The sequence below is a fragment of the Ambystoma mexicanum genome, chromosome 2p (genome assembly GCF_040938575.1).
Source record: "Ambystoma mexicanum isolate Mex_15411 chromosome 2p, UKY_AmexF1_1, whole genome shotgun sequence".
Lineage (NCBI taxonomy): Eukaryota > Metazoa > Chordata > Amphibia > Caudata > Ambystomatidae > Ambystoma > Ambystoma mexicanum.
In genome coordinates, this window is record NC_090923.1 from 642531626 (window position 1) to 642551428 (window position 19803).

Below are 19803 nucleotides of genomic sequence, written 5' to 3' on the forward strand. Positions count from 1 at the left end.
GCCCCAAAGCCATATATGGTCCTTCCACCCAACAACCATTCTGGGAAAGGGGACAGAGCTAGGGCTTCTCAGGACTTTGAGAAACAAGTGGGTAAACCAAAGGAAACCAAGAGGCCACAAGTGGCCATCTTGCCGTTGTGTAGGAATCTATTGATTCCTATGGCAGGGCCTGGGTATACGAAAAATAGAGGTTACATAGAACTCCTGTCACATCAGCATGTAGCTGCCACCAGCCCATAGCCTGCTATGTGGGCAACACACATGGGCCCAAAACATACACTAGGATTACAGGGTTGTACTCCTACACATGGGTGCCCTATGGGTATCACATGGGTACTTTTCACCAAGAACAAAATGAAGAACTGCACTGCCAGTTGTCCAGACTGGACACCTGTGCAGAAAATAAACTGAACACACAGAATAAGGAGACATACACAAGGACAAGGAGGCCCTATCCCTCCAATACATCTCCAGCATCAAACTAACATTTGTACAAGATACTTCAGAACACAAGGGAGCATTGTTGGCGTGATGATATACAGGGAAGAATGCCGTTGAGTGGTAAAAGTAAAAGAAATGTTTCCATTCCTAAGAATGTGAACCTCCAATGAGTAGCCTCTTTCGCCCTGGCTAACAAATGTAACTGTTATTTCCAGGAGAAAGTCAATTCAATTAGAAAAAAATGTGCCTGTATGTTTAGTGCCCATGGAAACTGACCTGTATTTTCCATCCCATACCACATTCCGGTCCCAGTTTTTCCTTTTCCATTGTTGGGTCCGATGAAATATCTAGCAGGTAAAAATGGGCAACTGCCTCTCTGAAACTGTGCCGGTTGAGTGTGGGGTACCCCAGGAGTCCTCAGTGTCGTCTTTATTATTCAACATTTACATTTGCATCTTGCTGAATATTCTTTCAAAATTCAGTTTGTCATACCATTCATATGCGGATGACACCCAAATGTATGTGCGACTAAACTAGCCAGTTGAGGCAGTAAACATTGGGCTATCCTGCACTACTAAAATTAAGGAATGGATGCCCTGAAAATGAATTGTAGTTGAATCCAGCAAAACTGAGGTCATAGTACTGGGCATAAGGAGGAAGGTACGGGACATGATTGATATTGTCCCGTGTCCATCTCTCTTTGACACTCCCACTAAATATGTAGATGTTGTAAAACACCTTGGCTGTATCTGGCAGTCCAGTGTGGACTGCAACCTACAGGTCAATCAGATGGTGAAATCTGTATATTTCCAACTAAGGTTGTTAAAACCAGTGATGCCTCTGATTGCGGCAAAGGATTGGCCAACTGTGGTTGGAACACTAACGAATGCCAGGTTGAAGTATTTCAATGCTCTGCTTATGGGGGGTGCACATATTTCAGATTAAGAGGTTACAGGTAACCCAAAACTCAACTATTAGGCTGATCTTCTCACTATAAGAACTTCAATCTCTCAGTTTAGAAAACAGTTACACTGGGTTTCGGTATATCACAGGATTCTCTTCAAGGTCCTCTGCCTGGTATTTCGGTGCATCCATGGGAGGGCACCAGCTTATCTGAATGGTAAGATCCAGCTGCCCCAACCTCAGAGACAGCTGCGCTCCTTGGATCATCGACTCCTGCAGATTCCAAGGGTTAGAACGGTTACATGGTGCGAATTACTGTTTTTCGTCCTCGGCCCTCGAATGTGGAATGCCCTTCCACTGAACCTTCGACTCCTTGAATCGCTAATAACTTTCAGGAAACAATTGAAAATGTACTTATTCGGCTAGTACAGAATTTACAAGTAGCTAACGCCCCCTGCAACACTGCGATAAATCACTGAATAACATCCTGCGCCTAGATGCATTCGTGGTCGGTTCCCCCAACGGTATGCGCAGTACAAATACACAAATCAAATCAGGAGAGCGGAATGAACTAGGATCAAATAAATAGCACATCAGTGCATTAACCATGCTCTTTGAATAGCATATTCCAGCCTTGAAACATAACATTTAAATTGTTACTCTTTAGAGTAAGTGCAGTGATAGGGTCTTGGAGGTATACACAGAGCTTGGCCAGATTAGACTGTCTGGGAAAGTCCTCCTGAACAGAACTTTTTTTTAACCTTTTTGTGAGTTTCAGGTGGATTAGTTCTAGTTTTAATTGTGGCAGGAAATCCTTCCTTAAGTGTGAGCCTGCAAGAGAGAGGCCTCTTTTCCAAACTCTCTTCAATCTGTAGGTTGAAGTGTCAGCTTGTGGGTAGTGCTGTACTGTAAGGTTCTACGTGGCACATATTTGGTGAGGCGGTTTGAGAACTGTTTGGGTCCAGAGTTCAGTACTGCTCTTCTAGTAAGGTTCAGCACCTTGAAGTCAATGCAGGACTGGATCCGTAGCAAATGTAGTTTTTTTAGGGCTCCAGAAACATGGTCATGTTTATTAAGGCTGAAAATCAGTCTCTGCTCTGCATTGGATGACTTGGATGCGACCCATCACCCATGATAATGTTACATCCGAAGTCAAGGTGGTTAACACTGGTGGCTGAAAACATTTCCAAAGCCAGACTTGCATCAGGTGGATATTTCTAAGATCGGAAATTTGCTTGGGGAAATACTAATCCATCAGACAGAACATTACCCAGGTAAGAAATGTGTTATTTTGAAGAGCTGAACCAAAAAAAGGCAACATGTCCACTTCAAAGCAATAGCTATGAAAAACAATTGGTTCAATAGAGGGACTGAGGACAGGTCTAAGGAATATTTTTGTATAACAAAGGTTTGATACAGGACCTTCTAATCGTCAATTTATTTTAGAGCGTTAGGCAATGCCAGAGTTTGTGTTAAATGTAGTTTCCCTCTTTGCCATTTTGTCTGGTCACCAGTTTGTGTACATGTTGCAGTTGCTTTTAGAGGCATACTTCTTATACTGTCATCTTGAACTGCTTTTACTGTCTCTTTTTGCAGGTTACGAGGAGACCCTGACGCGGCTTGCAGCAATCCTTGCCAAGCATTTTGCCGACCCTCGGATCGTGGGTACGGGTAAGTTCATCTGCCTTTAGCATGCCATCTGATTGGGGCCGATCAATCTTTAAATAATCCTCAATCCTCAACATGTCTTCTGCCATTTATATGGCTCATTAGGAGGATCAATGCACTTGAATCATGAAAATTTCCCATACAGAAACTGGATTCTCTTTAAGAACTAATCCTTTTGTGTTCTTTGGTCCTCAATTACCATCGGTTCATCCATTAGAATTTCTATTTCATGTTGACCTGAAACGTTTAGTTCTCTGGTGGTCAAACAAGAGAGTCTCTCTGTTTGAGAAAATGTGCTTCTTTCGTGTACATGAGGACGCCAACATCGTAGGTGGTTTATGTGTTGATACCATGTTGCGGTTTGGTTGATTGAACGGAGGAGCTAATCTACGTAAGTGGGAGCTGGTGTAGGCTACTTGGACTAAAAATAAACTTGAAAATATCCACTGCATTGACCGCGATTAAAACATGTTCATAAAACAACTTTCTAATGGGTAAGTTCCTCCCCAGATTCTTCATCTCACAAATGTTATACATTTGCGATTAGGTCTGAACATTCTTTTTTTATTTTTATTGATTTAGTTGATCCAAGTCAACTATTCAATTTGTCATCATAAAATACATACAATTTAACATAAATCAGTCAAAAATCTAAAATTATAATCAACATCACAACAAAAGTTATAATAACTAATAATTACAATGAACAGAGTAGTTAAAATAACATTTCTCACACAATGTGCAGCATATGTACATAAGATTATGGCAATCGGTGTGCAAACAATTCACATGTACATATTCATACAATTGATTCACATCTACATATCTATACTTTACTTGAGAAACTTAGTTTATTTAAGTGATCTAGTTCTATATCACTTGAGTTGTATCTAGTCGCAGAGTCTAAAGAATGTATTGTTGCAATTGCTAACGCAATTCTGTTCATACAGAATATCATTCGCCATTAAAATTTCTGCATCATGAATTTTAAAATGCTCAAAATGTCTTTTCAGATAAAGTGTGCTTGTCATTTAGCTCTATACATTCATTAAGTGTTTTAGTGTCTCGAGCTGATCTACATGTTTACAAAAGCGACAAATATTCTGTTTTTTCACGATAATTCTTCATTTTACCAATACATCGTTAGTTAACCACAGGTTAAATCTCATTCGCATGAAGGCTTTTCTGAGCTTCTGTGATGGAAATTTTGCTAGATAAGATTCCAACGTGCGTTAACTTTCGTTAAAGGGGTTATTTAACAAATCTTTGTACGTTCGACATGTTTCTCGCGTTCTCATCCAATCAGCTTGTAACAATTTCTGCTTAGTGCGAGTTGGATTCTCAAGCGAAAATTCCAATGAGATATCTGCATCAACCAACGTTTTGTAACAACGGACTTCTACACATTTATAAACCTTTGATCAGCTGTGGAAACATGTGAAGCTAGTATATACAATAGTTTTGATACAGGTGCTAATAAACATTTTCTATACAACATACATAACGTCCATGTATACATGCAATAAAGTGAGATCCTGTCCATCTCATATCTAATCAATGAGATTGGTACACATTGCAGCAAATTGATAAGTAGTTTCCAGAATTTTCCCTCCAATTTCAACTAGAAAGCCTCAGCGAGCACCGGTTTCGTTGGTGCTCCATATAAGATTTGTGGTACGGCTTTCTAGTTGAAGTATGTTCATATCGGTACACAAGAAAATGTATTATATTTAGCGTGCATTACTCTCGCTTGAAAGATGGCCGTACACATTTTATTCTCAATAGTTGCCAGATAATGGAGATCGGATGCTTGATTATTGGTGTTCACACCTAGATAGGTGCACTCATGCACTACCTCTAGTGTGGCATCTTGTAATAACCAAATGACCGGTTTCTGGGTGGCTCATGATTGGTTTCAGCACATGACTTTAGTTTTCTGTAGATTTATCTGAAACTGATTCTCCACAGTGTAGGAATTTAGGGAATCTAATAATCTCTGCAGACCCCCCAGCGTTTTTGATAAGAGCGCAAGGTCACCTGCGTATAACAGCCATGGTATTAACTGTGATACCAGCTTAGGAGCATCTGTTAAAATGCTGGTGAACTTTTTTTTCAGTTCTGAAATGAAGAAGTTAAAGAGTGCTGAAGCCAGGATACAACCCGGTTTTAGTCCTCTATATGTAGAGATTGAAGCGGACAGGGAACCCTCTAATGTTAACCGTGTCTGGATGGAAGTGTCGTTAAGTAACAATTTAACAAGATTTGTTATGGTTGAAGGGAATTTGCTTTAACTAACTTCATCAACAGTTCTCGGGATATAGAGTCAAACGCAGATTGAAAATCTGCAAAGGCACACTAGAGCGGTTGACACTGCACTAGGCAGTGCATTTTTAAAGCCGTAATAGTCATCAAGTTCACTGCTGTACCAAATCCTGGAATAAATCCTGTTTGGAAGGGATCGCGACTCAGAGATTTCGTTGGCCACTCATTAAAATCACAAAGAACAAAACGGCAAATATTTTGCCTGGTGCATCGAACAAGGCGATATGCCTATCATTCGATGGACACTGCCTGTCGCCCTTAGTATAAATTGGGATAATTATGGATTTTCACAATGATGATGGTAGGCAGTTAGTTTTTATTACGTGAGTAAAAATATTGTACAAATTGTAGACCAGGCTTCTGGATGTTTTTTAAACATGGCATTGCTTATTTCGTCTGGGCCCGGGGCTCTTGAATGACTGGATTGTTGTATAAAGTATGAAATGTCCTCCTCGGAAATGTGAAGATTCAAATTTTTGGGCAATTGGTTTGAGTCGTAGTTTGGAAGATCTGGAAAGTTAACGACCAGTAGAGCATATTTCGCTGTGAAATGTTTGCACCATTGCTGCTCCGGTACTCCATTGATTTGGACAGATGTCTGTGTCAAGTGACAGGCACGATTGAGTAATTTCCAGGTTTCTGCTGAGTTTTTGGAGGCAATAGCCGCTAACCTTGATTCTGTGTCCTTTTGAAATAGAAGAGCTCGACAAGCTTTTATCCAATTTTTGTACCTCGTTTTTATTTGTTTGAGTGCTTGCAAACTGTTAGGTGCAAGGAATCGGATCATTCGCTTATCTCTGTGAAATTTTGCTTTTCTGACATGTAATTCCGGGTCGTAAGTGTATTTTTCTTTATATATCTTCTTTACCATCGTAGAAGGCTGAAGAGTGAAGAATTGGAGCGCAGCCACATAGTGATTGCCTAGATAATTTACATGTTCATCAGGGAAGTAATATTTCTGTGTGATGCACACGTTTAATTTTTGCAAAGTGGAAGCGTTCCATCGGATCCGGTTTCTTCCACCAGTCAATGTCAATTGGCCTGAATGTCATCCTAGCATTAATGTGATTAGGGTTCCATGGCCACATCAAGGGCAGCAAGTCATGATCACTATGGGTTTGCTTTATAATTTCAAACCTTATTGCTTTTGCAAATAGAGCCTGATCGATGTGTATATAAAATCAGTGATTGATTACTGGGGTCCTCTTCGTCAGGTATTTTGAGCTGGAAAATCCACCAGGAAGGGCTCCATTGGTCATTATTAACCGGCTGCTTCTCATCTACATTGCCCATCTTTGATTCACCAGATTCCCCAAGACCGATTTTTCCATTAATAAGTGAAGATTTAGATCTCTGACTACAATGTTATGTGTCACAGTCACGCTTTGAGCCACAAGATCCAAAACCATTTCCATGTCCATTAGGAATTTATCTGTGTCAATTCCTAAGTGGTTTCCAGTAAGTATTAATGAGTGCAATTTGACTACCTGCATACTCGATTTTAACGATTTGGAGAAATTGATTCGGAGCTGCCCATGGTTGAATCGAGAGTCCAGTAATGATTTTAGTTGCAACAAGAAGACCTGCCGATGGTCTTCCTTTAGGGGATATTTTTGCAGGGATTTGTGATGATCTGATAACCGTCCCAGAGTTGGGTTTCAAGGAGCCATGTTTCTTGTAAGGCTACGATATCAAAAGAATTTAAAGAATTGTCTGTACCATCCATCAAGTGTACGAATCCTCTGGTGTTTCAACTTGCTAAACGTACATTGGGGATCAACTGTTGCTTGAGCTGTTATGCACCATTGTTGGACTATCTCTGTGAGGGATGCAAATGCTGCGGTCTCATATTGGGAAATTGTGATATAAATCAGTGGGAATGTTGGCAAGTAATTTTCAGCATTGGGACTGTTGTTCTTGATACTACTGGTGTGTCAATTTGTCTATGTTGGAGGATGGAGGACACACCTTGACTGATCTCAAAGCAGAGTTTAAAAAGGTCCATCTTTGCCTGCCAGATTGCATTCAGAACCACGCCTGACTGAATCCACAGCCTCACAATCGATAGATCTTGCTCCTCTACAAACTCCACTTGGAATATATTTGAGGAGGCTAGATCTTCGAGGCTAGGGATGTCGCCAAATAAATTAAGGACACTCGCCCTGTTGAGGTCATAGTGCACATAAGGAGATGGTCTACATTTCATGATTAAGCAATGGCAGTATTGCTGGTGTGTCTTGCTTAGACCATGTACAGCCATAGTGTCATTGTTTTTGGTTTTTTTGTTAGATTGCATTGGATGAAGCAGTGGGTTCTTTCCAAGCGGTTGTTCACACTTGTGTTGGACACCCAATGTTTAATGTCAGTATTTATGTTAGGGGTGGTTTTATGTGTCGTGTTCTCATGTATTGCCTCATCTGGCTTTATTTTCTGTTGGGTGGATAGATAGAATTCAACCGATTTCTGAAACTCTATTCATCTTTGTTCGAGGGTAAGTGTCTCATAACCAGATGCAATAGCTGAAATTGGCTGTGTTTTGTCAGGTGGACAACTAATTGTAGAAGCATGGGTTATCTTTTGTTGTTCAGCAACTGCTTGAACTAGATTGTCTAATGGTTTGTACGCTGTAATTGTCTTATTGTTTTTGTTGTGGTTGTCTTTTTTCAGCTGTGAGACTTTTACGTACTTGAGTACTGCAGAACTGGCAAGAGCACTCTGTTTTTCTGGCAAGGTGATTGCTTTTATAAACTGCTTAGAGCTTGAGGTGGATTGAGAACATTGAAGATTCATGTTTTTCGTCTTCTTTAGTTGGTGTGCACAGTTGTTATTCATCTTTTTGTTGGCAGTTTTTGATGAAGTAAAGATTGTATACGTTTGTCTGTTTTAGATGTTGCTGTAGACAAGTTTAAAACTGGTAGAGAAGATGTTGAAGGTGAATTTACTTGGCATGAATCCATTGAATTCTCTTCACAAGGTCTAATAACTTGTTCAAAGATTGGCGGTGCCGTTTTCCTCGAATTAAGTAAATTGTCAGCTTCGCAGCAAGTTAACTCTGGTGGTACATTTAAAGATTTCACCGATGTCGGTTTAGTTGTCATTAATCCAGAGTTAGGTGAGAGTTCTAATTCTCTCAATGCCTGGCGTTGTAACAATTGTATTATAAGGTTCATCTGGTGATTAATTTTATTTTCCAGTATTTCAAACAATTTAAACAGTGAGTTTAATGTCGTGTTCATCGCCGTCAAGGTGATTCCTATAAGCGAAGTTGACTGAGCTGCAGACTGAGTATCACATTGGATTGGTAACAAGCCTCCTGGTCTTCGAGGTGTCGGATGAGAAAACAAGAGAGATAAAGCTGTTGAATTATTTTGTGAATGTACAAACATGATAGGTGATTGAGACAGATTCAAGGCTTCAATATGGGGCAAGACTGATCTGGGAGCAGCCTCTGGGTGATTTGTTGAGTGAACTAACAATATGTTACATCCTGCTTCTACCGGTGAGTCTGCTATGATAATAGGAACTTGGTCAGTACGCTCAGGTGTATTCGAGGGCACGGAGTGCAAACTTGCAACGGTCCTCCACTGTTTCCTTCATCTAATTTAGCCGAACAATTTTGTCCATGTTCCGAGTGGTAAAAGTCTTGGATGTCAGGCATGTGCATTTTTTTTCTTTAGGCCCCTGAATCTGCAATAAGGGATTTCTTGATCCTGATAGGAGCAGGCAAAACTCTCTGTGGTGTTCTCCTCAGTTGCAAAGAGACCTTGTTTAAGTCTTTAATTGTCGGCATGGCGGATATAAGTGTATAGAATTATGTGGCTGTACAGTCCGTTGTCAGAGACTATACAAGTTTTTATGAGTCTTTCTGTATTAACAGGAGCTTGTGTGTTTTACTGACCTGAACCAGCCAAAGTGTCCAGAGGTGCCGCTTGCTGCACTGCCAAGCAGCTAAGCAGCACTTCCATGCACTTCCCGGATGCGCGCGCTCACTGCTGAAATAGGAAATGAGATGCAGGGGGGTTTGCACCAAATTAACATTGTTAATCTCAAATTTAAGGCAAAAAGAGTCCAGTACACGTCACCAGTTTCTTTTCGCCGAATGAAAATTAAAGAAAAGAGTGTCCCACGTAGAAACAGTAGCCATGAGCGTTCAACGCAGATAACCAGCACTTCCCGGAAGTGGTCTGGACATTTATCTCACAGCTAATCTTCAACCGCGTGCAGCTCTCGAGCCCACTCAGTCATGTCCTCACCAGCTCCTCTTTCCCAGAAAGTGACGCTCTTGAGATCTATAAATAATGAGAGTGTAAGGCATATCTGGTTGACTGCATCCTTGAGCTGTTAGTCTTGGATTGATGAACTATATATAAAATGGTGCTGCCTAATAAGACAAAGAAAATATTCTTTTTAAACCTTTATTTTTTGTCGCTAGGTGTGAAACATTTTACATAACATTTTGGATTGGACTCAATAGGTACATATCCACAGAGCATGAGACTTTTCATTATACACATCGCACGTGGTACAATATTTTCAAACGATTATGAGGAGTCCTCTGATCTGCTTTCTTGGCTGTCCTTTAGATAGGCTCGTAACGGAGCCCAGATGTCTCTAGGTCTATTGGTAGGGGTAACACTGTTGACATATTGTTCTTAGGTACCCTGAACATAAAATAAGTCCTGCAGCCATGCCTTCTGAGTAGGGGCTGCCTTGTATTTCCATAGTTGTAATATATTTCTCTTGGCCACTGCCCCTGCAACAGCAACAAATCTCTGAATTTTAACTGAAGCCTTCCCTATATCGCCCCGGAGATATTTATGTGGGAAAGCCGGGATATGTATCCCCGTAATATCACTTATGTTTCTAGCTACGTCCTCCCAGAAGGCCTTTATGGGGGGACATTCCCAATACATATGCATTGAATTCGCATTAGAGGTACCACATTTGTGGCAGGCTACTTGGATGGTAGGGTCGAACTTGGAGATCTTCTTCGGGGTTATCTGTAGATGATTTAGTTTAAATTGAATTCACCTAAAGTTAGAATTAATCGAAATGGCTTTGGTATACTGACAATATCTTGCCCATTGGGTATCTTCCATGGTGATGCCAAGATCTCTTTACCATTTTTGTTTCATAGTGTTCCCTGATGGGATGTGTTCTTGGATTGCTTTGTATAGTTTGGATACTGTTCCCGTAAACCCTTCCTGCGACATAACCGTTAGACAGGAATTCATGTATGGGGGGCGGGGGGCCTCGGGAAACGGCGGCCATTTCTTTTTGCAGGCTGCTTACAGACGATAGTATTGCAGCAAAGTAATTAGGCCTGACCCCACTTTGTTATGCACTGTTGCGAGTGTTGCAAATCTGCCCTCCAAGTATAAATCTCCTATTCTAATTTCTTTGTCCGGGTCCCATTTACGTTGCAGGGCCGTGTCAAATGTGGGTTCTAAGTCAGGATGGTGCCACAAGGGGGTAAATGGCCAGTATGGGTTTGTGCATCCCTCCTTTGTAAACCGTGCCAATCAGGAACGCACCGTGGAGTTGACAGGATCTACTTCCCTAATATTACCTCTTTTTTTTTTTTGTAAATGTCATTGCTTGAATGTTAACTGCGAATTTCTCGGCCCGCACGTGTGCATGTTGTTCCACGGTGTCCCCCCAGTACTTCGCAAAGTGTGCTTGTGCTGCATGAAAATATAATATGAAGTCTGGGGCTGCCAGTCCACCTGTTTCATATCTTTCGCACATCCTGGGCCATTTAAGTTTAACCAATTTCCCACCCCATACAAAGTTAACCGCTAGTCTCTGTAACCTCTGGAATAAATCTCTGCCCGGCCATATTGGAATACCGCAGAACATGTACAACAACTTGGGCACCACCACCATTTTGGGCAGGGCAACTCGTCCGTACATGGATACTGGCAGTTTTCCCCAGACAGCTACTTTGTGTTCCAGGAGTTGTCTATCAGTGGCCATTATTATTCCCAGGCAACGTGCCATTGTAGGGGACCATCTAAAATCTGATGCAGCTGGAGTTTGTCCTGTGGTCGGCGTCAGTGGAATTATCTCTGAGACTTTATCTGGTTAATTTTGTAGCCAGAGTACGTGGAAAAGTGTTTATTTCCTGCATTATCGGGGCTAGATGTGTTACTGGACACCTGACATACACCATTGTATCATCTGCGTATAGTGACAGTAGCTGGGGTACCCCTCTAATACGGATGCCCCTCCACGTGTTTGTGTCTGACCTTAGTGGCCATGCCCTCTAACGTAAGCGCAAATATGAGGGGGGACAGGGACAACCTTGCCGGGTGCCCCTACCCAACACAAAGGGAGACGATAGAGTGTTAGTCCTTACCATTGCTGCCTGGTTTTTATATAGCAGGCGGATATAGCCTATAAACATTGGCCCAAACCCCAGTTTACCCAGCATTGCAAAAATATTATTCCATGACACAGAGTAAACGCTTTTTCGCCATTTAGAGTTATTGCCGCTGCCTTAGCGTTCGAGTCCAGTTATGAGGTGATCGCGAAAAATCTCTGCAAATTCATTGCCATCGATCGCGTTTGGATAATCCTGTTTGGTCCGTGTGGATTAGTTTGTTCATGTGCGGGATCAGATGATTTGCTATTGCCTTAGCGTACATTTTTGCGTCCGAGTTGATCAGTGATAATGGACGATAGGATGATGGGTCTTGAGGAGGTTTATGGGGCTTTAACAAGACTGTTATCGCCTCTCTCATGGTACTCGGTATCTCTCCCCTCTCGAGTCCCTCTTCCCAGATCTCCAGCAATCTCAGGTCCATCTCTGACTTGTACCTTGTATAGATCAAGCAGGATACCGTCCGATCCAGGGGCTTTGCCGGCATGCAGATCCGAGATGGCTTGCTCAATCTCCTCGACAGTCAATGGGAGCTCTAGCAATGACCTTTCTGTTTCCCCCAGATTGGGCACTGGAATGAATCCATGTAGGTTTGGAGTTCTCCTGGGGTCGCTGTATCTGCATTAGCATACAATTCGGCATAATATATTTTGAACTCTTCATTAATCGTACTTGGGGCTGTCGAGTCCCTGTTGAGTCGTGAATACTGGTAATATGTCTCAATCCCTGTTCTGTTCTGATAAGGGTTGCCATTGACTTACTCACCTTGTTTCCCTCACCATACTTCCTTGCCTTCGCAGGTTGCATTATGTAGTACAGTTCTTTCTCGGCCAAAGTCTTACATTTTTTCCAATTGTTCTTGTATGCGCTCCGTATCTTTTGGTGTCAGTCTCATGAGGACCGGGGAGTGATCTGACAGCATACGTGCGAGGATTGAACTCTGTTCCACCTCTGATATCAACTCGGGGGAGCATAACCAATAGTCAATACGTGAGCTAGATCCGTGTACACCCGAGTAGAATGTGTAATCCTTTTCAAGGGGATGCAACTCTCTCCATACTTCTTCCAGAGGTAATGTAGCCATAGCTTGTTTCAGTGTCAGTGCCGCTTTAGTGTGCAGCATGCGGTTCCCCGTCGATCGGTCCAGTTCGGGGTCTAGAATTAAATTGAGGTCCCCTCCCCATATCGTGGCTGCTGTCCCCAGAGGCCATATTAGTTCCACTATCCGGAGATAGAACTCAGGGCTATCTATGTTAGGGCCGTAAGTATTGACCAGTATGATTTCTCTGTTGTATAGACGCCCCCCCCATACTATCACATAGCGTCCCTCTTCGTCTGTAAGTGTTTTGGACATCTGGAACTTAACCCTCTTGTGTACGACTGTGAGGACTACTCTTGCCATTGAGTAGTTTGTGGCTACTTTTGTTGGGCCCCAGTTTCGTGCGAATACATCTGTAACCTTCATAGTGGCATGCGTCTCTTGCAGTAATAGTAGGTCAATCTTGTGTCGAGTTGCATACGCAAGTATCTTCCTTGCTTTTATCGGGTGTGCCAGACCCCGTACGTTCCAAGTGAGCAGCCTAATTTCTTGCATTTCCGGTAGCCTTAATATTGGTGTTATGGGTATGTTGCAGCTTCCCACTCGACTCTTGCAGTGCCATGTTGCGTGCGCCACACTCCTCAGTGTTTTTATATATACCTTTCCATTCCCATTCCTGTTTGCCTCCAATTCCCATATCAGCCTTTATGATTCTGATCCATGTACCGTAAAATGTCTCATCCTCTTCACCCCATGGGCAATCTGGCCCAACTCCCTTCACGCCCCCCACCCTCACCATCCCCCCAACTGGACAGTGTAGACCCCTCATTAAACTTCACCCTTTGAAAAATTGGGCGGCTCTGCACGGTTATTCTGCCCTTTTCTGTGTGCCAACCAGACCGCTTTATGATCTGCCACACCTGTAGTTTCGTGTATCCATAAGTGTTATCTCATTTTGTATTCTCGATTTCCCAGTGTGTTTTCATTTGCTTGGTCCGGGTACTTGGTCCTTGTCAGTTGCTGGTTGGGGCATATTCCGTGTTAGGGAGAATTCTCATTTTATGGCTAATTTCCCTCACCTAGCGAGTTCCCCAGCAGCTTTGCTGGATTTCTGGAGTTTATATTTTCCACTTGGTAAGAGTGCGAGCTTCTCCCCCACTCTTAGCCATGTTTTGCCATGTGGATTTCATCTGTTTTTGTAATTATGGACTCTGGAGTACACCACTTCAGTAGCCCCCTTCTTTTGTGTGTTACACAACACCTTCAGTGCAGTGACACAGGGTTGTCTTTTAGATTTCCCACCGACTCCATTTCTGGGGCTGACTACTGTCCCCCAGAAAAGGGTAAAGTTGCCATTAACTTTACCTAGTCATTTAACCACAGATCCAGTACACCCCATCTTAGATGGAGTACTGGAAAGGGTTAATCCTTAGCCCTTTTTTTATCTGTACCTCCCAGAGCATTGTTTTGCTCTTTTATCATTTAGACTTGGCTGGTGGCAGTGGTAGCTACACTAACTTTTCTACCGTGTTCATACTATATAAACGTGATACTGTTTTAGGCTATTATATTAGCCTCGAACATCGCTTGATCAAATACTCTTTCTATTTGCTCTGGTTAGGTTTAGTCGCCATTTCTTTTTGTTAAAGTCCTTCTTGTGTTTTACTTTGCGCGGCAAACCAGGTTTGGCTCCTTTGTTCACTGTCTTTTGGTGGGCTTCTACCAAGAAGCCCTCCTCTGGAAGCCTGGGTGTCTAGGTGGGTTGAATGTGAGGGAGGGTGTTAGGCAGAATCCTGTGCAGTGCCCTTAGGGACCACTACACACAATTAAGACTACAGGTGGCAATGCAAGTTTTACCTTTGGTACAAGCCTGTACTACTATGTTAAAGTGGTAGCAGTAGCGGCGCAGCCAGGCTTATCTCAAGAGTATATGAGCAGTAGCAGAGATTACACAAAGGGACCACAATTACTGTGATTCAAGCAAACACTGACACAAGGTTTCAGGTAGAAAAATATAAGTACATTCTTTTTTAAACCATTTGTTATAAACACGACACTTCTATTAAATTTGAAACTACATGTAAAATATACTACGACTAACCAATTCACTTTGTACGGTATGACTCAAGGTAAGTACCCTGTGTTTGAATGGACCGGTGTTATGAAACAAGACACGTTACTGTAAATACGATTACGATCACTTTTTGACGGTCTACTTAATAAACGCGTATCCGTGACAAGAAATGCTACCGGGGCAAAAACACACTTAGCACCTGAGATCCCCAGAGGGAGTTGGAGGCAAAAATCATAGGCAAAATAGTTAGGCAGACAGAATCGAAGAACACTCATAGACAGGAGTTCAAGAGTCAAAAGGCCGGAGCCAGGATCAAGTGACACCGGGGTGCCTGTTGTCGAGGATCACATATTTGGACAATTCACGATTCAACGTAGCCAAGAGTACTTTGATATTGTCAATGTTCGGAAGCAAAGGTTATAAGGAGGAGGGAAGACGAGGACAAGCCTTGGAGATGAAGAAAAGGGATTCACCATAATTCCTCAAGCAGAACACAGTACCTTATTCAATGGAGAAGCTGGTGCCCTGGCAGTTGTTCCTGTTGGTTTCCCGCAGACCCACGGTTCCTGGAGCTTCGATGTGAAGGAGGACGTCTGAAGTGGTCTGCAACACATAGGGATGAAGAAGGCAGCAGCGACGATGAATAAAAGGTGCGCTCCTTAAAAACAGGAGAGTCTCTCCAGAAGGCTATCCATAACACTACAGCAGTGTGCAGCGATTTTGACCAAGGAAGAGGATCCTCTGGCTGTAGAAGATGAGCTAGTTATCCCCACCAAGCTCAAGGGAAGAAGAATCCGGACTGGATCTTCTCTGGTCATCGAAGGGTAGATAGCTCAGGACTGCAACAGGGCTTCACCGGGATGGGGTAGTTGCAGCAGCCGACTTCTTCTCTTCGGTTGCTTGTAGTTCCAGTGGCGACTCTCTGACTTCTAGCCCAAGAGACCTGCCTTTTATGCGTAAAACCCCCATTCACACAGCCTGGCTGTCAATCACGCAGCAGGGGGGTTGTCCAGCCTGGACAACCACCTCAGCCAATCATGGAAAAGTGTGACTTGGGCTTCCTAGGATACCCTGTGCAGGGGGTGACTGCACCCCTCCCTCACATTCAGCCCACCTAGACACCAAGGCGCCTGGAGGAGGGCTTCTGAGCAGAAGCCCGCCAAAAGACAGTGAACAAAGGAGGCAAACCTGGTTTGCCGCGCAAAGTAAGACAACAAAAAGAAATGGCGAATAAACCCGACCGGAGCCAAAAGAAAAAATATTTGGTCAAGCGGGTTTAAGTTTGAGGCTAATATAATAGCCTAAAACAATACCACGTTTATCTAATATAATCGCGGTAGAAAAGTTAGGGTAGATACCACTGCCACAAGCCAAGTCCAAATGTTAAAAGAGCAAAACAATGTTCTAGGAGGTACAGAAACAAAGGGATAAGAAGTAACCCTTTCCAGCACTCCATGGAATATGGGGTGTACTGGATCTGTGGTAATTTGACTAAGGAACGTCAATGGCAACTTTACCCTTTTCTGGGGGACTGTAGTCAGCCCCAGAAATGGAGTCGGTGGGAAGTCTAAAAGACAACCCTATGTCACTGCACTGAAGGTGCTGCGTAACACACAAAAGAAGGGGGCTACTGAAGTGGTGTACTCCAGAGTCTGCCCTGATTGATAGTCTCAATGGGGAAACGCGTGTCGAGAGAGACATAAAAACATAGAGAGAAATATAAAGACATACAATCCAAATTACCAAGGATTAGCGCATATTATTTGATGTGAAAATTAAAAGGTGTGGAGCAAACACCATACACTAATTTGTACCAAGGATCTGTGCATGGTAATTGTTGTGGAAACTATAAGGTGTAAAGTAAACACCAGACAGAAAATAATTTTTTTTGTGTATCTTTTAACATATTGTGAGAATAAAAGAAAAACATCAAAAATATCATCAATATTGAATTGGAAATTCTTTTTTCAGAAGCAAAAATTTGAACTTGTTTTGTCAAAATCTGTATGACTCGCCTTCGAACACTTTATGAATAAGGTTGGTGCATGTGAGTAATCTTTTCCAAATCTTTTACCTATTTGTATTGCATCTGTGTAGCAGCCACACAGTTTTGGGGAAACACTCATGCTGACAACCCAGCGCATTTACTCTAAATCGCTTAACATTTGTTTTTTTTCACAATATATAACAGCAGTCGCCAAGGGAGTGCCTCTTTTTTTGGCCGTAACATTTTGATCATTTCTGCCTGCAAGTTTGCAGATCATGCCCATCGATGCATCCCACAGTGCTTTGGGAGAGGACAGCAAAATTGTTAACCTTTTTACCTCAAGGAAAAAGACAACAGATGTACTTGTATGAAGGCATCAAGCACATAGTGCCACACCGAAGCACGTTCCATGGTCCAAAAAGGACACTAAGGAGAGAAAGCACAGCAAGAGGTATGGTTGTCTGGGCGGTTCTTCCGAGCACCATCCTTCATCAGTTCAGGGAGTCATCGGAGGAAAAGGTGCCACAGCCTTCCAGCCTACTCTTCAACACTGTAGGAATGGGAGGCCTTTTAGCTTACAATGTTTTAGCATATTTGCCAAGTCCCCTGCGCCAATGGCTGTGGCCCTGGCAGTGTCCGCTTTAGTCTCCGCGCCTCTGGTCAGGGACCACCATGCTCAGATGAGCTGGCAGAGACTCTGCAAAAGCTCACAACTGAATGCTTACAGGCTCGACTACAGCTGCTTCGTATTAGGACCCGGCACGGCTCCGCACCTCTGTCTCTTGATGTTGGTCATCTGCCACTACCCCATCCTTCTCGGAACTAAGAATGCACCCCACCACCTAGTGGTGCGTTATGTAAAAATGAGTGACTTTTCTTTCATGAGGACGGTGATCCCTCGCTTTTGGAATGGAAACGTTGTGTCCCAAGGAGGTCAGGTTGTTAAATGAAGAATTTTATAGTGGGGATGGGGCAGTAGTCAAAGTGTAGGAAAATTAGTGTAACTGTTTCTTACTGGCATTACCCCACAAATCCCACCGCCACGACCCCTCCCAAACACATGCACCTACGGTTTAAGAAGTGCAAGTTTCAACCTCCTCCTACACTCTTTATTAATTTTTTAATCGTAACCATTCTGGAAAGTTTTTTAAAAATAAAAGTATAGGGACAGTACAACTTAATTGAAAAAAGTAGAGGAGCACCGCTCCCACCCACTTGGACCACTGGGAGCGGTAGCTGATGGACATAGCCACATGGTCTGAACACGTCCCCAGAACTGGACATTCTCCCCGGCCCGACTCTTTCCAATGCTTGATGGCTAAGGTGATGGAGACTGTTAGGTTTATCGGCCCCATCCAGACCCATGGTGCAGTTTGACCTAATGGACATTCTTGACGAAAGCCTTCAGGGGTGGGGTGAGGAGACCCTGCTGCCTTTTAATCAGTTAGTAGAGGCACCAGTCCAAGAACTGACGACAAATCCGGCTTGGAACTCCGACCGTGGACCAGGACTTGGTGAAAAAGCACAGGCCGGGACCCAGGCTTCCACTCCTCAAATACCTCCCCCGAGAGTTTGGTGTTCCAAGCTGCCACGGCAAACCTAAAGACATCCTTACCTCCTGACAGAGAATAAGAGGCTTGACGCCTAGGGAAGGAAGGTTTTTGGTTCAGGCAACCTGGGCCTGCAGGCCATTAATGCCTCCTGTATACTGGCCCACTTTTCATTTGTCTCTGGTTCACAATTTCCGGTGTCACTGCGCATCTTCCTATGGGAGACAGAGAGGGCTTTGAAGCCCTGGTCTGTGATGGCAGAGAGGTGCCTCGCCAAATTATGCAGTCAGGCCTGCATACAGCCTACTGTGTGGCACGCTTCATTGTCACAGGTTTCCCCCCTTCTCACCTGTCTTTGTTGTTTGTGGGAGTTCTTCGATGGAGTTTTCTTTCATAGAGTTCGTGTCTTGTATAACCCTGAGTGCAGGTCCTCGGGTTCCAGCGTGCGTTCAGCGTTCCGAGTCCTGGGAACGTTCAGATGTCCGGAAAGTCCGAGGAAATCCAGGAAAACAGTAAATAGTGCACACGGAAGACGAGTGCACGGAGATGCAGGATGCAAGGATAACAAAAGGAGGGGGAATGAAGGAGGAGAAAATTAGGGGAATCGGGAACCAGGAACCAAAGGAGAAACACAAGCAAACTACGGCAGCACACTTCTAGCCACTGCAAGTGGCAGCGTTGAGACCCGCGGGGGCGTGTCCGCTTTATAGAACGTAATGCGTACTGCGCGGAAACTGGTAAACCGTATCCCGCATTCGGCTGCCATGTTGGGAGTACTGTTGAGTGCAAGCCCCTATGGGTCAGGGACCAGGAAGTCCAGAAAGGAGGCGTCCAATGGTTCATGACATTCATGGCCACGGGAACAGTATTAAGGAGGTACTTCTGGTTGAGAATCTCTGGTTTCGGGCCAGATGTCCAGGTGAAACTCCTGGACCTGCTGTTTGACAGCAACAATTGTTTGCAGCGAAAGTCAATGTGTCCCGGAAATTATAATTGTTTATGGCTAGCAGTTCGACAGCAGGCCACTGCCTCGCCTGGTAGAGGTACAGATTTTGGTGCCATCCACTCCTCCGCCTATGGGGGTAGGTGTCCAGCTCCTTCGGGAAAGCAGAAATTGCAATGCCGCCCAACCAAGGTTGGAGGGGCAGATGCAACCCAAGAGGTAGCCTATCTGCCTCAGCTTTGCCCTCTGCGGTGCCAGGTGCAAATCCCCTCTGAAACAGACTCCCACCGTATACCTCCTATAAAAGGGTCAATTTCCCTGTTTGGCTTAAGAATGGTATCTCATCACGTCTGGCACCTCTGCCTTACAGGTCGTTTGTCAGGGATATTTCCTCCATTTTACGTAACGCCACCCACAGCACCTCTGAACTCAACTTGCCCCCAGACTCTCTTTTTGGAGGCAGTTCATCAGCTTCTGACAAAGGGCTCTATAAA

General features: G+C 43.6%; 1 protein-coding gene across 5 annotated transcripts in view; it reads left to right on the forward strand.

Moving 5' to 3' along the window:
• RNF123 (ring finger protein 123) overlaps positions 1–19803 on the forward strand; it is a 3033138-nt gene that overhangs the window by 1780337 nt on the left and 1232998 nt on the right. For all 5 annotated transcript variants that reach the window (XM_069644183.1, XM_069644184.1, XM_069644185.1 and 2 more), the window contains exon 28: positions 2941–3015. In XM_069644183.1, coding sequence (XP_069500284.1) covers positions 2941–3015 — 75 coding nt within the window. The remainder of the gene's footprint in view (positions 1–2940; positions 3016–19803) is intronic.